This window comes from Lolium perenne, chromosome 5 (genome assembly GCF_019359855.2).
Source record: "Lolium perenne isolate Kyuss_39 chromosome 5, Kyuss_2.0, whole genome shotgun sequence".
Lineage (NCBI taxonomy): Eukaryota > Viridiplantae > Streptophyta > Magnoliopsida > Poales > Poaceae > Lolium > Lolium perenne.
Window position 1 is genome coordinate 6,701,006 of NC_067248.2, and position 15,030 is coordinate 6,716,035.

General features: G+C 53.1%; 1 protein-coding gene across 1 annotated transcript; it reads left to right on the forward strand.

Annotated features, from left to right (window-relative positions):
• Positions 1–2,281: 2,281 nt before the first annotated feature.
• Positions 2,282–14,078, forward strand: LOC139831392 (uncharacterized). The gene is made up of 4 exons (XM_071820656.1): positions 2,282–2,298; positions 3,814–4,169; positions 4,404–4,784; positions 14,053–14,078. Exons 1-4 carry the CDS (start codon positions 2,282–2,284, stop codon positions 14,076–14,078), a joined length of 780 nt encoding a protein of 259 aa, XP_071676757.1.
• The last annotated feature ends 952 nt before the right edge of the window (positions 14,079–15,030 follow it).

The window sequence follows — 15,030 nt, forward strand, 5'->3', positions numbered from 1 at the left end:
ATCCCGCGTGCGCCTCCGTGTGGCCTCCGTTTTCGCGCGTGTATCCGTTTGCCACGTGGCGGCCCAAGGTGCGAACCGTCGCGGGCCGCGAGGCGAACCGCCGTGGCCCAGCGGTTCGCTGCCCACTTTCTCTCTCTTATATAAGCACAACTGCCCGTTCCCCTTCATCTTCTTCGCATTCTCCTCCTTCGCGCACAGAGCTCCACGCCTCTGCGCCTCCGCCGCTCTCCGTCCGCCGTCGCCCGTTCAAGCTCCGGCGCCCGGCGAACTTACGCCGCCCCTCCGCCGAACTTCGCCGTGCGGAGTTCTTTGGCAGCACCTTCCTCGCGTCCGCCGCATTTGTGCTTCTTCGCGAGCTTTTCCGCTTCGCCATCGACGGAGCTCGCCGGCGACCGCAGAGCCGCTCCACCGCCAGCAAACACTCCCCTCAGCGTCCGCGCCGCTCAAGGTTGGTATCAATTTTGCTTTACTCGCCGTTCGCTTGCTTTCCAGATCTTGAGCCTTTGGTGTTCTTATTTGCTCCTTTTCTTTGGTTTTCTTCTTACTCGTAGATCTTCACACGGGGTTGAAGTTTGGGATTCCTGTTTCTCCGCCCATCCTTGCGATGTCTGACGAGGATCTTCCTCTCGCATCCTCTTCTTCTCTTTCTCTCAAGCGCCGTAGACCTTCTCCCGGTGAATCTACGGCCTCAGATCCAATGGAAACCGATTCCGGCAACCAGCAGGAATCCGGTGACCCCCAAGAGTCCGGCGGCCACCTAGAATCCGGTAGCTTTAGCCAAGCTTCCGGTAGCCAAGAGGCCAGTGGCTCTGGTCAAGCCTCTAGCAGCTCCAGCCAATCTTCCGGCGAGGAGCCTTCCCCAACCACCCGCGGAGCCTGGATGGGCTCCTACGTTACTGAGTTTGAGATCGATTGGCTGTACCGGTCTCGGAGGATTCCGGAAGGAGTTGCCTGCCGGATTCCGGATAACGAGATCGAACCGGATCCGGAAGACGACGAGCATGTTGTTTTTCTCGCTCACTTTGAGCGCGGCTTCGGCCTTCCTGCCTCTACTTTTTTCCGGGATTTCCTGGATTTCTACGATCTCCAACCTCACCACCTTCCTGGCAACGCCCTTTTCTATCTTTCTTGTTATGCCACCTTCATGGAGGCTTACATCGGCATTCGTCCCACTCGTGAGACGTTTGCCCGTTTCTTCAACCTGCGGATCAACTCCGTCCAGGGCAAGGAGATCCCCAAGCCCAAGCCGCCCGTGCAATGCGGCTCCTGCATCGTCGGCTCCCGCCAAGGGAGCACTTTTCTTAAGCTTTCCGGCCTCGAGTCTTGCCGCACCTGGCAAGGAACTTTCTTTACGTGAAGAACACCGGCCGCGCTGATCGCATCAATCTTCCTCCATATCAAGCGGGGCCCCCCAGTAGAACCAACTGGAGCTACAACCCAAGGACGGAACACGCCGAAACCAACCGGGTAGTGCGTTTCTTGGCCTCTCTGAAGAAGGAGACCAACATCTGTTCTGACGATATCATCCGGACTTTCATATCGCGCCGGGTGCTTCCTCTGAAGCGCCGCGCACATAGGATGAGCGAGATGTATGGCCCAGGCGATCCTACCAAGATCACAGGCCGCGCTCTCAGCAAGAAAGACGTTGTTCTCAAGGCCAAGCAGATTTGTCAAACTGCTATGCCTTTTGCGTGGGAATGGGGCCTCCTTCCCCTCAGTTTCTCTAACCGTCCGACCCAAGAAGTAAGAGATTGCGCAATTTGGGGTTGTCTTTGCCGGTAAGTTTCTGCTTTTGCTAACCATCTTTTTTACCTTGTTTCAGGCCAGGGACCGCTTCCCCTCTATCCAGGCAGAGCCGCGAGGACCTCTCCGGAAGCGTGCCTTTGACTCCTTCGACCCGGATCCCTACATCTTTTGGAAGGATCTGAAGATGGGGAAGACTCCGGCTGCGCGCCTTGGCCGGGACCCGCCGGAGCCCACCGGAAATCCGGAGGAGCTGGTTGTGCTCGAGGTATTTTCTTTTCCGGCTTCTTATACTTTGCCATTATCGCTTTCTTGCGAATTGCTTCTTAGCCATATCCAACTCACAGATCCACGAGCGCGTGCCGCCCCTGCGCGCCGAGGCCGGCACTGAGTTTGTGGACAAACTCATGGCCCAGGGCCGTAAGAACAAGCAGCCGGCATCTACCGCCGGCTCCAGCCATGCTCCTCCCTCCAAGCGCTTCCGGACGGAGCCCGTGGGGAGAAAGAAGTGGGCGTGCGCCGCTACGGGCGCAAAGCGATGCCCACCTCTTCCGGGTAATTTCTTTTTCCGGCTTGCCTCCTATTTTGCTAAGTTCTTTTTCCGGTTGCTTCTTCTCAACCACTTGTCTTTTTTCTTTTTCTCAGCCCCGCTCTCAAGCTTGGCCCAAGGCCATCGGGCTCTGAGGGATCCGCAAGGACCTCAACCCCTCCTCCTCGTTCAAGCCCGGCACCATCTGGTGCCGGCAACACCTCTGCCTCCCTTTCGGGGGGCACAACAAATTCGGGGCGTGCGGCCCCTTCACTGTCAGATCACCGCACGGAGGAGGATCTTTCCTTCCTCCCGGAACACCAAGACACCGGCGCCAGCAACACCGGCGCCGGAGAAGAAGAAGCTGCCGGGCGGGCGGAGCCTTTTGCTCCTCCCGTCCTCGAAAAGACAACCTCCGCGCCGGAATCTTCCGCGCCGGAAGGCTCCAAGACGGGTGACGCTCCTAGCGCTCCCCCTTCTCCACGCACCATCCTCATGCCTCCGCCTGAGGCTCCTCGCGCCCAGCCCTCCAAGGCCGCTCCTGGCGCGCCGCCGGCTAAGACTTCCGGGGCCTCTTCTACCGCGCCGCCGCCCAAGCCCTCCAAGCTCATCAAGGGGAAGGCGACGGCCTCCAGCGCCCCTTCGGGCGGCCAGCAGCCCTTGGTGCTGCACGTCTCCAAGGCTGCCAAAAGCGCCAGCATGAAGGCCACCGGCCTCCTCGGCCGCATTACGGAGTTCCAGCGCCAAGGCCGGGACCTGGGGCACCTCCTGCCGTATGCCCAAAAGTGGAACGCCGCGGACATCACTCCGGCGACCCGCGGCATGGGCAAGGATCGGCTGCCGGCACCTGATCCTGTCGGGGATCGGTGTTCTGAGGAGCACTTCATGCGGCTCCGGGCTGCCGTAAAAGAGCTTGACAGCGCGTGGTACGATTCCACGAACAATCTGACGGTATGTTCTATTAACTTTCAACCTTTGCCGGTTTCTTCGTTTCCGGTTCTGCTTTATCTTTTCCTTAGTTTCATGCCGGTTTCTCTCTTGTCTATCTTCCCAGTCCCCGAGTTTTGTGGTGAGAGCGCAGCTCTTAGCGCAAAACTTAACTTAAGTTTTTAGCGCAAAACCGGCACTGCCAGTCCCCGAGTTTCGGGTTAAACATCTTCTTCTTAACACATAATTTACCTTAGAAATGCGCAAAACCGGCACTGCCAGTCCCCGAGTTTCGGGTTAAGAACTTGGTTCTTAGCACAAAATTTTACCTTATTTCTTCTTTTTCTTGAACAGGTCACCGCTGACACTCGGAAGGCCCTCTTCGAGGAGCTTTTATGGGAGCACCGGGAGCTCGCTGAGGCACATGACAAGTGCCAAGGTAAGTTTTTCGTTTCACCGGCATCTTTGCTACCGGAAACCTCTTTTCCTTGTGATATTTACAATTTCTGTTCAACAGTGATCCCGGAAGCTTCCATCGATGCTCTCAAGGAGCAGCTCGCCACGGCCCAACGTACTATTTTTTCCTTTCTCCTTTGAACTTGGTTTCTTTTCAGTTTTACTAGTGTAGCCTTGCTAACACTCATTTTTCCGGTTACATGGGAGAAGGATGAGCTCAGCCGGCAGCACCAGGAGGAGCTAAACGCCCTCAAGACCAGCTACCAGGAGCTCAAGTCTCAGTTGATTCAGCTGGGGCTTGACCACGCCAAGGCCCTCAAGGCCGCTGAAGTGACTGCAGCGGCCAAGTTGGACGAGGCTCTGGAGAATGCCTGCAATGCCACTGTGGTGTTGCGGGCAGAGCTGGAGGAGATGACCAAGGCCCGGAAGGGTGCCGAGGAGAAGGCCGCGCGGCTGGAGGAGGGGCACAAGGAGTGCGATCAGCTGATCCTGCAGACCGACACACTTGCCCTCCGTAAGTTGTTTTCTTTTACACTTTGACTACTGCATACGAGCCTTTTTTCCTTCGACCCCATTTTTGTTTCCGCTATCTTTCCGTCCGGTCTCTCTTCTTCCGGATTCTTTTCTCTCCGGTCTCTTTTTCTTCCGGTCTCTTTTTCTTCCGGTCTCTTTTTCTTCCGGTCTCTTTTTCTTCCGGTCTCTTTTTCTTCCGGACTCTTTTCCTTAAGCTTTTTCTTTCTTTGCACAGGCCTCTTTCCGGACTCGCAGAGGTATGCCGTCAAGAAGGTCGACGCGCAGCGCAAGGACAAAGGCCAAGCGGATCTTACCGTGCCATGGACGCCCAAGGACCATCTGGTCGCGCTTAACGCGCGGGTGTCCCATATGCGCTGCATAGACCGCAATCTTTCGGACATCCCTGATGTAGCTACCCAGCTATACAGGACTTTATGGCCTGGCGAGGAGGTGCCGGACACCTTCTCCCTCATCAACGACCGCCTGAAAGGTGCCGGCAGGAGGATCCGCGAGTGGCAGTGCTCTGCTGCCCGCGCTGGAGCGGACTCCGCCCTCCGCGTCGCCTGCTCCTGGTACCCGGAGCTCAATCCTGACGCCCTTACCGGCGTGCGCGAAGGCGCAGAACGGATCTGGACCCGATCCTCTCCGCCAAGCGGCAGGATCGCGCGTACCGCATCGCGGAGTATGCCGACATGCGCACCTTCATCCCTCCCCCTCCTGGCGTCACGGATTATCTCGACGAGGAGGAGGGTGAAGCCGAAGAAGAGGTCCTGGGCGATGCTGGTGCCGGCGATGCTCCTCCGGAAGCCCCTGCTGCATGATGATTTCCTTTGAAGTGTTTGCTCATTATATCTGTTGGTCCTGTTGCTTTAAGACAATATCTGTTAAATTCTGCCCCGGAATGCCGGGGCTTATGATGTAAAACTTAAGTTTGCCTGTGGTTGTGCTACAACATTTCCTGCCGGTAAGTTATACCGGTAGCTAAGTACTTATGAGTTTGCCTTAGCATATTTTGCTTTTGGTTCCGCTTTTATCCTGCACTGCAAAGATTTCTCAATTGCTTCCGCATCCAATTTGATGCATACTTGGTTCTTTTGCCTTGGCTCTGCCTGCCTTCTCTGGGCGTTCTTTGGCGTATGAGCACAAGGTTCTTTCACCAAACAAGCATCTTCTTGAACTTAGAAATAACTTTGAAATTTTGCAAAAAACCGGTTTAACCGGGGTTAGTTAAATTTTTCAGATTGTTCTTTCCTGCTCTCCCTTTTCGCAGTTCATGTGCTTATCCCCTACCGGTTTATCTTGCTTGCCATGAAGCCGGTTTGCGGACAGCAGCATAGTCGAAGACTCCGGTAGGATTTAGCACACTACTAAACCGGAAAGAAAAAAACATTCAATAAGCAACCGGTAAACTGAAAAAATAGACAAGTTACATGCAACTTAAGTTGGGGTAGTCCCCGAGATTCACTCAAGGTTCCGGCATCTTTTATTCATAGCATATAAGGTACAAAAAGGAACTTCTTACACCACCACTTCAAGAGTAGAAAGGACGCAACAGAGCTACGTTCCATGGACGCTTGCTCTCCTCGCCGGACCTGTCCGCCTTTCCTTTCTTCCATTCCTGTGCATCTATCAAGTAGTATGCATCATTGTGAAGCACCTTGCTTACAATGAAGGGACCTTCCCACGGTGGCAAAAGCTTATGCCGGCCTTCAGTGCGCTGCACCAGGCGAAGTACAAGATCTCCTTCCCGGAAAACTCTTGGGTTAACCTTCCGGTTATGATAGCGTCTTAGGTTTTGCTGGTAAATGGCTGTTCTTGCCAAAGCCAGCTCTCTTGCTTCTTCTAGCAAGTCCACATCGTTTTCTCTGGCCTCTTTGACCTCTTGCTCAGTATAGAGCTGTACCCTTGGTGAATCATGGATGATATCGGTTGGTATCACCGCTTCTGCTCCATAAACCATGAAGAAGGGAGTGTATCCGGTAGACCGGTTTGGAGTTGTTCTTATACTCCACAGTACTGATGGTAGCTCATCGAGCCAACATCCCGGTGACTTTTCCACCGCATCAATGAGTCTAGGCTTGATACCGGAAAGCACCAAGGCATTCATTCTTTCTACTTGGCCATTGCCCTGTGGATGTGCCACTGAGCATAAATCCAACCGGATGTTCTTTTCTTCACAGAACCTTTTGAACTCACCTTGATCAAAGTTGTTTCCGTTATCATTGATGATGCTGTGCGGGTATCCATACCGCAAAATGACATCTTTCAAGAATTTCACAGCTGTATGCCCATCACACTTTGCGATAGGTTTTACTTCCAGCCACTTGGTGAACTTATCCACCATGACCAAGATGTGAGTCATGCTGCTTCTTGCAGTTTTGAATGGTCCAACCATGTCAAGGCACCAAACAGCGAATGGCCATGTTAGCGGTATTGTCTTTAAACCGGATGCTGGGGTATGGTTTTGCTTGGCGTACCTCTGGCAGCCGTTGCATTTTCTTACCAAATCCTCAGCGTCCTCCAAAGCAGTGGGCCAATAGAACCCATGCCGGAATACTTTTGCTACCAAAGCCCTTGATGAAGCATGATGCCCACATTCTCCTTGGTGAATTTCCTCAAGCATTTCTTTTCCTTCCTCCGGTTCCACACATCTTTGAAGGACACCGGTAACGCTTCTCTTGTACACCTCACCATTGATGAATGTGTAAGCTTTGGACCTTCTTTGTATCCTCCTTGATTCATTTTCGTCAGCCGGCAAGGTGCCGCTGATCAGGAATTCCTTAATAGGTTTAACCCATGATGGTATTTCTCGAACCAAAAACACCGGTGCATCTATCTCCATGCTATCTACCAGCATCGTTTCTTCCGGTATGGGTACAGCAGTCCCCGAGCCTACCGGAGCAGTCCCCGAGCTTGCCGGAGCAGTCCCTGGGTTCCCTTCATCGATATCCATGGGTACTACGTGTGACTCTGGTACAAAAATTGATTCTGATTCCGGGCTCGGCTTGATCGATGGCACTCTTAGGTGAGCCAAAGCTATTCCGGGAGGAATTTCTTGCCTAGATGAGCCCAACTTGGACAAAGCATCCGCGGCTTCATTTTCTGCTCGCGGCACATGGTGAAACTCACATCCTTCGAAGAATCCGGCAATCTTTTGCACGTGAAACCGGTACGAGGCCATGTTGGCGTCTTTTGCATCCCAATCTCCTGAGCACTGCTGTACCACAAGGTCTGAATCGCCATAGCAAATGATCCGGTGTGCACCGATTTCTTTTGCGACCTTAAGCCCATGGATCAAAGCTTCATATTCAGCGACATTGTTCGATGCCCTGAAATGTACTTGCAAAACATACCGGAGGTGGTCTCCTTTTGGTGAAGTAAGCACCACACCGGCACCTAGACCTTCCTTGAGCTTAGATCCATCAAAGTGCATCTTCCAGTATTCTATCCTCTGATCTGGCGGTTTGTATTGCATCTCCGCCCAATCAACAAGGAAATCAGCCAAAGCCTGTGATTTTATGGCATCTCTTCTTTCATATACCGGCACGTACGGTGATATCTGGATCGCCCATTTTGCAATCCGGCCGCTGGCATCTTTGTTGCACATGATGTCGGAAATTGGTGCTTCACTCACCACCTTCATGGGGTGTTCCTCAAAGTAGTGCTTGAGTTTTGTGGCGGCCATGTACACGCCATAAGTCATTTTCTGGAAGTGAGGGTAGTTTTGTTTTGAGAGGGAGAGCACCTCGCTCAAGTAGTATACCGGCCTCTGGACGGTTTTACTTCCTCTTCTCTTTCAACCACAACCACTACACTCACAACCCGGTTTGTTGCTGCTATGTATAACAGCATAGGCTCCCTTTCTAGAGGTGAAGCCAGTACGGGTGCTGTGGCTAGCATCGTTTTTAGCTCCTTAAACGCTGCGTCTGCCTGAGGGGTCCAGACGAACGTGTCAGATTTCTTCATGAGAGCATAGAGTGGCAGAGCTTTTTCTCCCAACCTGCTTACAAACCGGCTCAGCGATGCCAAGCTTCCGGTAAACTTTTGCACATCTTTTAACTCTCGAGGGATAGCCATTCTTTCTATCGCCCGGATCTTTACCGGATTAACCTCTATGCCCCGGCTTGAAACCAGGAAACCGAGCAGCTTGCCGGCGGGGACACCAAAGGTACATTTTGCCGGATTGAGTTTCATCCGGAACCGCCTTAGGTTATCGAATGTTTGCCGGATGTCATCGATTAAAGTGTTTTTTACCTTAGTTTTTATCACGATGTCATCCACATAGACTTGCACATTTTTTCCAATTTGATCAAACAAGCATTTTTGCATACAGCGCTGGTACGTTGCACCAGCGTTGCGCAACCCAAAAGGCATAGTGACATAGCAATAAGCCCCGTGCGGGGTAATGAACGCAGTTTTTATTTGATCTTCCTTTTTTAAGGGAATTTGGTGGAAACCGGAATAGGCATCCAGGAAGGACAACAACTCACACCCAGCAGTTGAATCAATCACTTGATCGATTCGCGGCAAAGGAAAAGGATCTCTTGGGCAAGCCTTGTTCAGGTTGGTGTAGTCGATGCACATGCGCCACACCTTCGGAGCTTTTGCCTCCAGGTTCTCATCTTTCTTCTTTTCAACCATTACCGGATTGGCCAGCCACTCTGTGTGCGTGACCTCCACAATGAATCCGGCAACAAGCAGCTTGGTTACTTCTTCTCCTATGATCTTTCTTCTGTCTTCAGCGAACCGACGCAGTGGCTGCCGCACCGGCTTGGCATCTTTCCGGACGTTTAGAGAGTGCTCAGCCAGCTCCCTCGGAACACCTACCAAATCATCGATTGACCAGGCAAAGATATTCCGATTCTCACGGAGGAAGCTGACGAGCGCGCTTTCCTATGCTTGATCAAGGCCGGCGCCGATACGAACGGTGCGCTCTGGGTAAGCCGGATCCAGCACAATGTTCTTTGTTTCATTGGTTGGCTTGAATGCCGGTGTGCCCATGTTTTCACTCATTGCCGCCAAACTCATTTGTGAGGATTGAGCCAGCGCAACAGCTGTCTGCATTCTTTTCTTTTCCTCCGCGATCACCAGCGATTCTCGCTAGGTTTGATCCGGCAGATGCGATTTCGGTGAGATCTTATAGTTTCCCACCACAGTCAATGGCCCACGAGGTGCCGGCATCTTCATCTTGAGGTAAGCCGTATGAGTGGTGGCCATGAAAGCAGCCAACGCCGGTCTCCCCAGCAATGCATGGTAGGGACTGTCCAGATCCACCACCTCAAACTCCAGATTTTCCACCCGGCAATTGTCACGTCCTCCAAATGCCACGTCCACCCGAACTTTTCCTATCGGGGCACAGGACAAGCCAGGGACGATCCCATGGAACGTTGTGCGCGTTGGCTGAAGCATGTTTTCTGTTATGCCCAGCGTTTGCATGGTGTGCTTGTACATGATGTTGATGCTACTGCCATTGTCTATCAGCACCTTGCTGAACTTCACTCGAGTTTGCGGCCCTTTCATGATCGGGTCCACAACAAGAGCATATCCACCCGGATTCGGCATGATCTTTGGGTGATCCTTGGATGACCAGGTAATTTCCTGATTGGACCACATCATGTACTTGGGAACTGCCGGCATCACAGCATTGACCTCCATGGAGCGCCGGTGTACACTTTGCCGGTCTGTTGGCTCAGTGACAAAGACAACACAGCACAGATGCGGATCTTCGTAAACATTCCGGCCTAAAGGTGCCGGTGGAGGTGGCTGGTTATCATTTTGCTCCACCCGGTTAACTTGCTGGTACTGCTGCCGGTTTGGCTGCACCGGTAAGGCGTTTGCCCCGGTAAGTGGTGGTGGTGGCGGTAGCTGTTGTTGCTGCCGCGGCATGTCTTGCGGTGGCCGCGCATCTTTCACTGTTCCTTTTTGCATCAAGTACTTGGTCCAGGTACAATCCTTCGTCAGATGGTTTGACGGATGTGCCGGATTCGGCGTGTGCCACCGGCAAGGTTGATCCATGGCAGCTTCCATGGTGTATTTCGCGGGTTCTTGCCAGTTCTTCTTCTGGACCCAGGGTTTCTTTTCCACCCATTGTTTCTTAGGACCCGCCCATGGCTGCGATCCGGTTTTTTGCCTCTGGCTGTCGCTGGCCTCAAAGTTTTCCTGCACAGCAGCAACTTGCTGCGGACCGTACCTTCGATCCGGAAAATCTTCCCTTCTTTTGTTATTCCGGTTGTCCCGGTGTTGTTCGTGGCGCGGCTGTTCCGGCTCCGGTTGCACTGCCGGTTGCGTTGGGTCTCCCAACGCATAGCTATCCGCCACACGTATCATCTCTGCCAACGTTGTCGGCATGTTGCGCTGCAACTTTTGCCACAACGGTGAACCTCTTCTGCATCCACTGCTAAACCAAGCAATGGCTTGTGCCTCGATCACCCCCTCACAGGAGTTCCTTGTGGTGTTCCACCGGGCTAGATAATCCCGGTCTGTTTCGTTCGGGCGCTGCACGCACAGAGCAAGTTGCTGCGGCCTGTTTGGCCTCTGATAGGTGCTGCTGAAATTGCTCACAAAGGCCTCCTCAAAATCCAGCCAGCCATTTATGCTTCCTGCCGGCAAGTTGTTTAGCCAGATTCTTGCCGGTCCAACCAAAAACGATGGTATGATCCTCACGGCCCAACGCCGGTTTCCTCCTCCTGCTACGGTTCCTCCACCGCCTGCAACGTATACCGCGGTCACGTAATCCGCGAGCCAATCTTCCGGCTTCGTGGTGCCGTCATACGTCTTTGTGTCACGGGGCAACATAAAGTTGCGAACTGGTGGTTTTTCTTTCATGATCCTTGGGCCAAAACACTTTGGACCTGGAGGACCTTCCTCCTCGATCATTTCTGACAAGTATACTCTATCCAGACGGTGCCTCGCATCCCGTTCCGATAAGTATCTCTCTCCCAGGCGTTCTCCCAATGGGTTCCGGTATGCTGCCGGTTTCGTGGAATCGGCTTCATCGTGACATTCCGGTACCGCGGCCCTTGCCTGCCGATACCTTGGGGGATCTATTTCCTCCTCCTCGTACGCTGCCCTTGCAGCTCGATAGTTTTGCCCGGTCTCATATCTACCGGCATGATTGTTTCCGGCATAGCCTCTGGCATAGCCTCGCTCTGCCCCTTGGCTTTTTCTACCGGCATCGTGTTGCCCGGCTTGTTGCTTTCCGGCAAGAACCGGATCGTACACAGTCATCTGCTGCGCATTCACTTCTTTTTCTCTCCTTCTATCCGGATGGGGGGACGAAGCCTGCCCATGGGATTTGCTACCGGCATTCTTTGTTGAACGCGCGGATTTTGAGGCCGCTGCCTTGTTCAGCTTAGCCAGCTGCTCAGCATTTTGCTGCTCAATGGTTTCCAGCAGCTCTCTAACACGCTCTTGCTGCTTTACCAAAGCCTCTCCGGAAAGCGACTCGCACAGCTCTACAAATGCCTTAGCAGCTTTTATAGTTTTATCCGGGCTGCTATACTTAGGCTTTTCCACGATGCTAACAGATGCAGAGGCGCTCTTGCCGGTAAGAATCTCTTTGCGCAAATCTTGATCTAGGTTGCGAGCTTTTAGCCGGTTTTCCGGCATCCTAGCAGCATGCGCGCTAACAGAAGCAAAGCCATGGGCAGCGTTATACTCACGTACGGTTAGGTTCAGCTCGCGCTGCGCCCTGACGATGTCCTTGCCGCTTTCTAGCATCTTCTGGCGCTGCGCCTCCAGCTCCGCCTGAGCCGCTGCCGGATCGATGTTCTGCGCGATGGGGGTGGCGAGGACGTTCATCGCCGCCTGGAGCGGTGTCTCCGGTGGCGCGGATGATGCTCCCGCTGCGCCTGCGCCGCGCTCCAGCGGTGGCTTAGCCGCACGGGTCGAAACCGCGCGACCGGCACCTTCAGCCGCAACCTCCTTTCCTGCACCAGCCACACCGGTCATCATTACCTCGACGCTGCCGGCGGCGCGGCCAGCACAGAGCCATCTTGGCGGGTCCGGTGCCACCAGCACCGGCGAGAGGCGCTGGCGCACGGGGACGGTGCCGAAGTAGACGCGATGGCTGCCGAACTCGATGATGCGGCCGTTCTTGGGGAAGACGCCGCCGTTGGCGAAGCAGCCCGCGTTGTCGTTGATGAAGTCCATGGCGTAGATGTTCTGCACCAACGCGGACACCGTACGTTCGCCGGAGATCTCGAGAACGCCCGCCCGAATGTGAACTCCATCAAGCGCCACTTCAGGCCCCACGGTGGGCGCCAACTGTCGTCGTGGTGAACGAGCAGATGCCATAGGATGGCTTAGATTGGGGCCGAATGGACGCAAGAGGATTCGGGGGAGGGTTTGCGATCAGGTGGGAAGAGATTCCGGATGGTTTCCTCAAGAACTTGGCCAAGGCCAGAAGTTGAAGAAGAAAGACACAAGGAAGAACTCCCTCTAGATCACCATGTTCATAGATTCACACAAGTTACAGGCTCTGCCTTCCTACATACACGCGTACATACTTGCCCGTGAAGATGGGCTGCCCCCTCTCCTTATATAGGGGAGAGGGTGGCTTACACTGCAAGAAACCCTAATGGCATCTTTGACTGGACAAACTACTTTACAGAGTTACTGTACAAAGCTACTTTAATCTGCTCTTGTACAAAGCTACTTTAATCATAGATGACACCGGGGCCTTCTTTTATCATAGAAGCTGACGTCCCCCGGCTTCTTTCTCCGTCACCTCTCTCTTTGGCGCCAGGGCTCTGAATAAAGTTACTTGGCGTAGCTCATCCTTGTCTTCTTGCTCTGAAGAGAATCTTTGACCAGCCCTGCCGACAGGCTCTCCTTTCCGGTATCTTTTATACCGGGTCCCGGCATACCCCTTTGGGGATACCGGCTTAGCCTTGCTCTCCCGGATTCCTTCTAGGCTTCCGGCAAGAACATTAAACCGGTATCTCGATGGCTCAAACCATCCGGTTTGGCATGCCTTTGGGATAACAGAAAACATGCTGCAACCAACTCACACAACTTTCCACGGAATCGTTCCGGGATTGTCCTGTTCGCCCATGGGAAAGGTCCGGGTGGATGTGTCGTTTGGAGGACGTGATAATTGCCGGGTCGAAAACCTTCTGTTCGAGGTCGTGGACCTAGATAGTCCTTACCATGCACTGCTGGGGAGACCGGCATTGGCGGCGTTCATGGCCTCAACTCATACGGCGTATCTCAAGATGAAGATGCCGGCACCTCGTGGACCCTTGACTGTGGTGGGAAACTATAAGGTCTCGCTGGAAACCGCTTCCGCCGGATCAAACCTGGCAGAATCGCTGGTGATTGCAGAGGAAAAAAGAAGGATACAAACCGCAGTGGCGCTGGCTCAGTCCTCACAGTTGAGCTTAGCGGCAATGAGTGGCAACTTGGGTACACCGGCATTTAAGCCAACCAAGGAGACAAAAGACATCGTGCTGGACCCGGCATACCCTGAGCGTACCGTTCGTATCGGTGCTGGCCTGAGTGACGCATAGGAAAGCGCGCTCGTCAACTTCCTCCGTGAGAATCGGAATATCTTTGCCTGGTCTACCGATGACTTGGTAGGTGTCCCGAGGGAGTTGGCTGAGCACTCTCTGAATGTCCGGAAGGATGCAAAGCCGGTACGGCAGCCTTTACGCCGGTTCGCTGAAGACAGGAGGAAAATCATTGGAGAAGAGGTAACAAAGTTACTGGTTGCCGGTTTCATCGTGGAGGTATTGCATACCGAATGGCTAGCTAATCCGGTGCTGGTTGAGAAGAAAAAAGAGGACGACCCCAAAGCTCCAAAGGCGTGGCGCATGTGCATCGACTACACCAACCTGAACAAGGCGTGCCCAAAAGATCCATTCCCTTTACCGCGAATTGATCAGGTGATCGATTCTACCGCTGGTTGTGAGTTGTTGTCTTTTCTGGATGCTTATTCCGGTTTCCATCAAATTCCTCTGAAAAAGGAAGATCAAATAAAAACTGCGTTCATTACCCCGCACGGGGCTTATTGCTATGTCACTATGCCTTTCGGTTTGCGCAACGCTGGTGCAACGTACCAGCGCTGTATGCAAAAATGTTTGTTTGATCAAATTGGAAAAAATGTGCAAGTCTATGTGGACGATGTCGTGATAAAAACTAAGGTGAAAGAAACCTTGATCGACGATCTGAGGCAAATATTTGGAAACTTGAGGAGGTTCCGGATGAAACTCAATCCGGCAAAATGCACTTTCGGTGTTCCTGCCGGCAAACTGCTTGGTTTTCTCGTGTCAAGCCGCGGAATAGAAGTTAATCCGGTAAAAATCCGGGCCATCGAAAGAATGACTATACCACAGGATCTCAAAGATGTGCAAAAGTTTACCGGAAGCTTGGCATCGCTAAGCCGGTTCATAAGCAGGTTGGGAGAAAAGGCTCTGCCGCTCTATGCTTTGATGAAAAAATCCGATACTTTCGTCTGGACCCCTCAGGCAGACGCGGCATTTAAGGAGCTAAAAACAATGCTAGCAACTGCACCGGTATTGGCGTCGCCTTTGGAAAGGGAGCCCATGCTGTTGTACATAGCAGCGACGAACAGGGTCGTGAGTGTTGTGGTTGTGGTGGAAAGAGAAGAGGAAGGAAAAACCATGCAAAGGCCGGTATACTACCTGAGCGAGGTGCTCTCCCTCTCAAAACAAAACTACCCTCACTTCCAGAAAATGACCTATGGCGTGTTCATGGCCGCCACAAAACTCAAGCACTACTTTGAAGAACACCCCATGAAGGTGGTGAGTGAGGCACCCATTTCAGATATCATGTGTAACAAGGATGCTAGCGGCAGGATTGCCAAATGGGCAATTCAGCTATCGCCGTATGTACCGGTATAC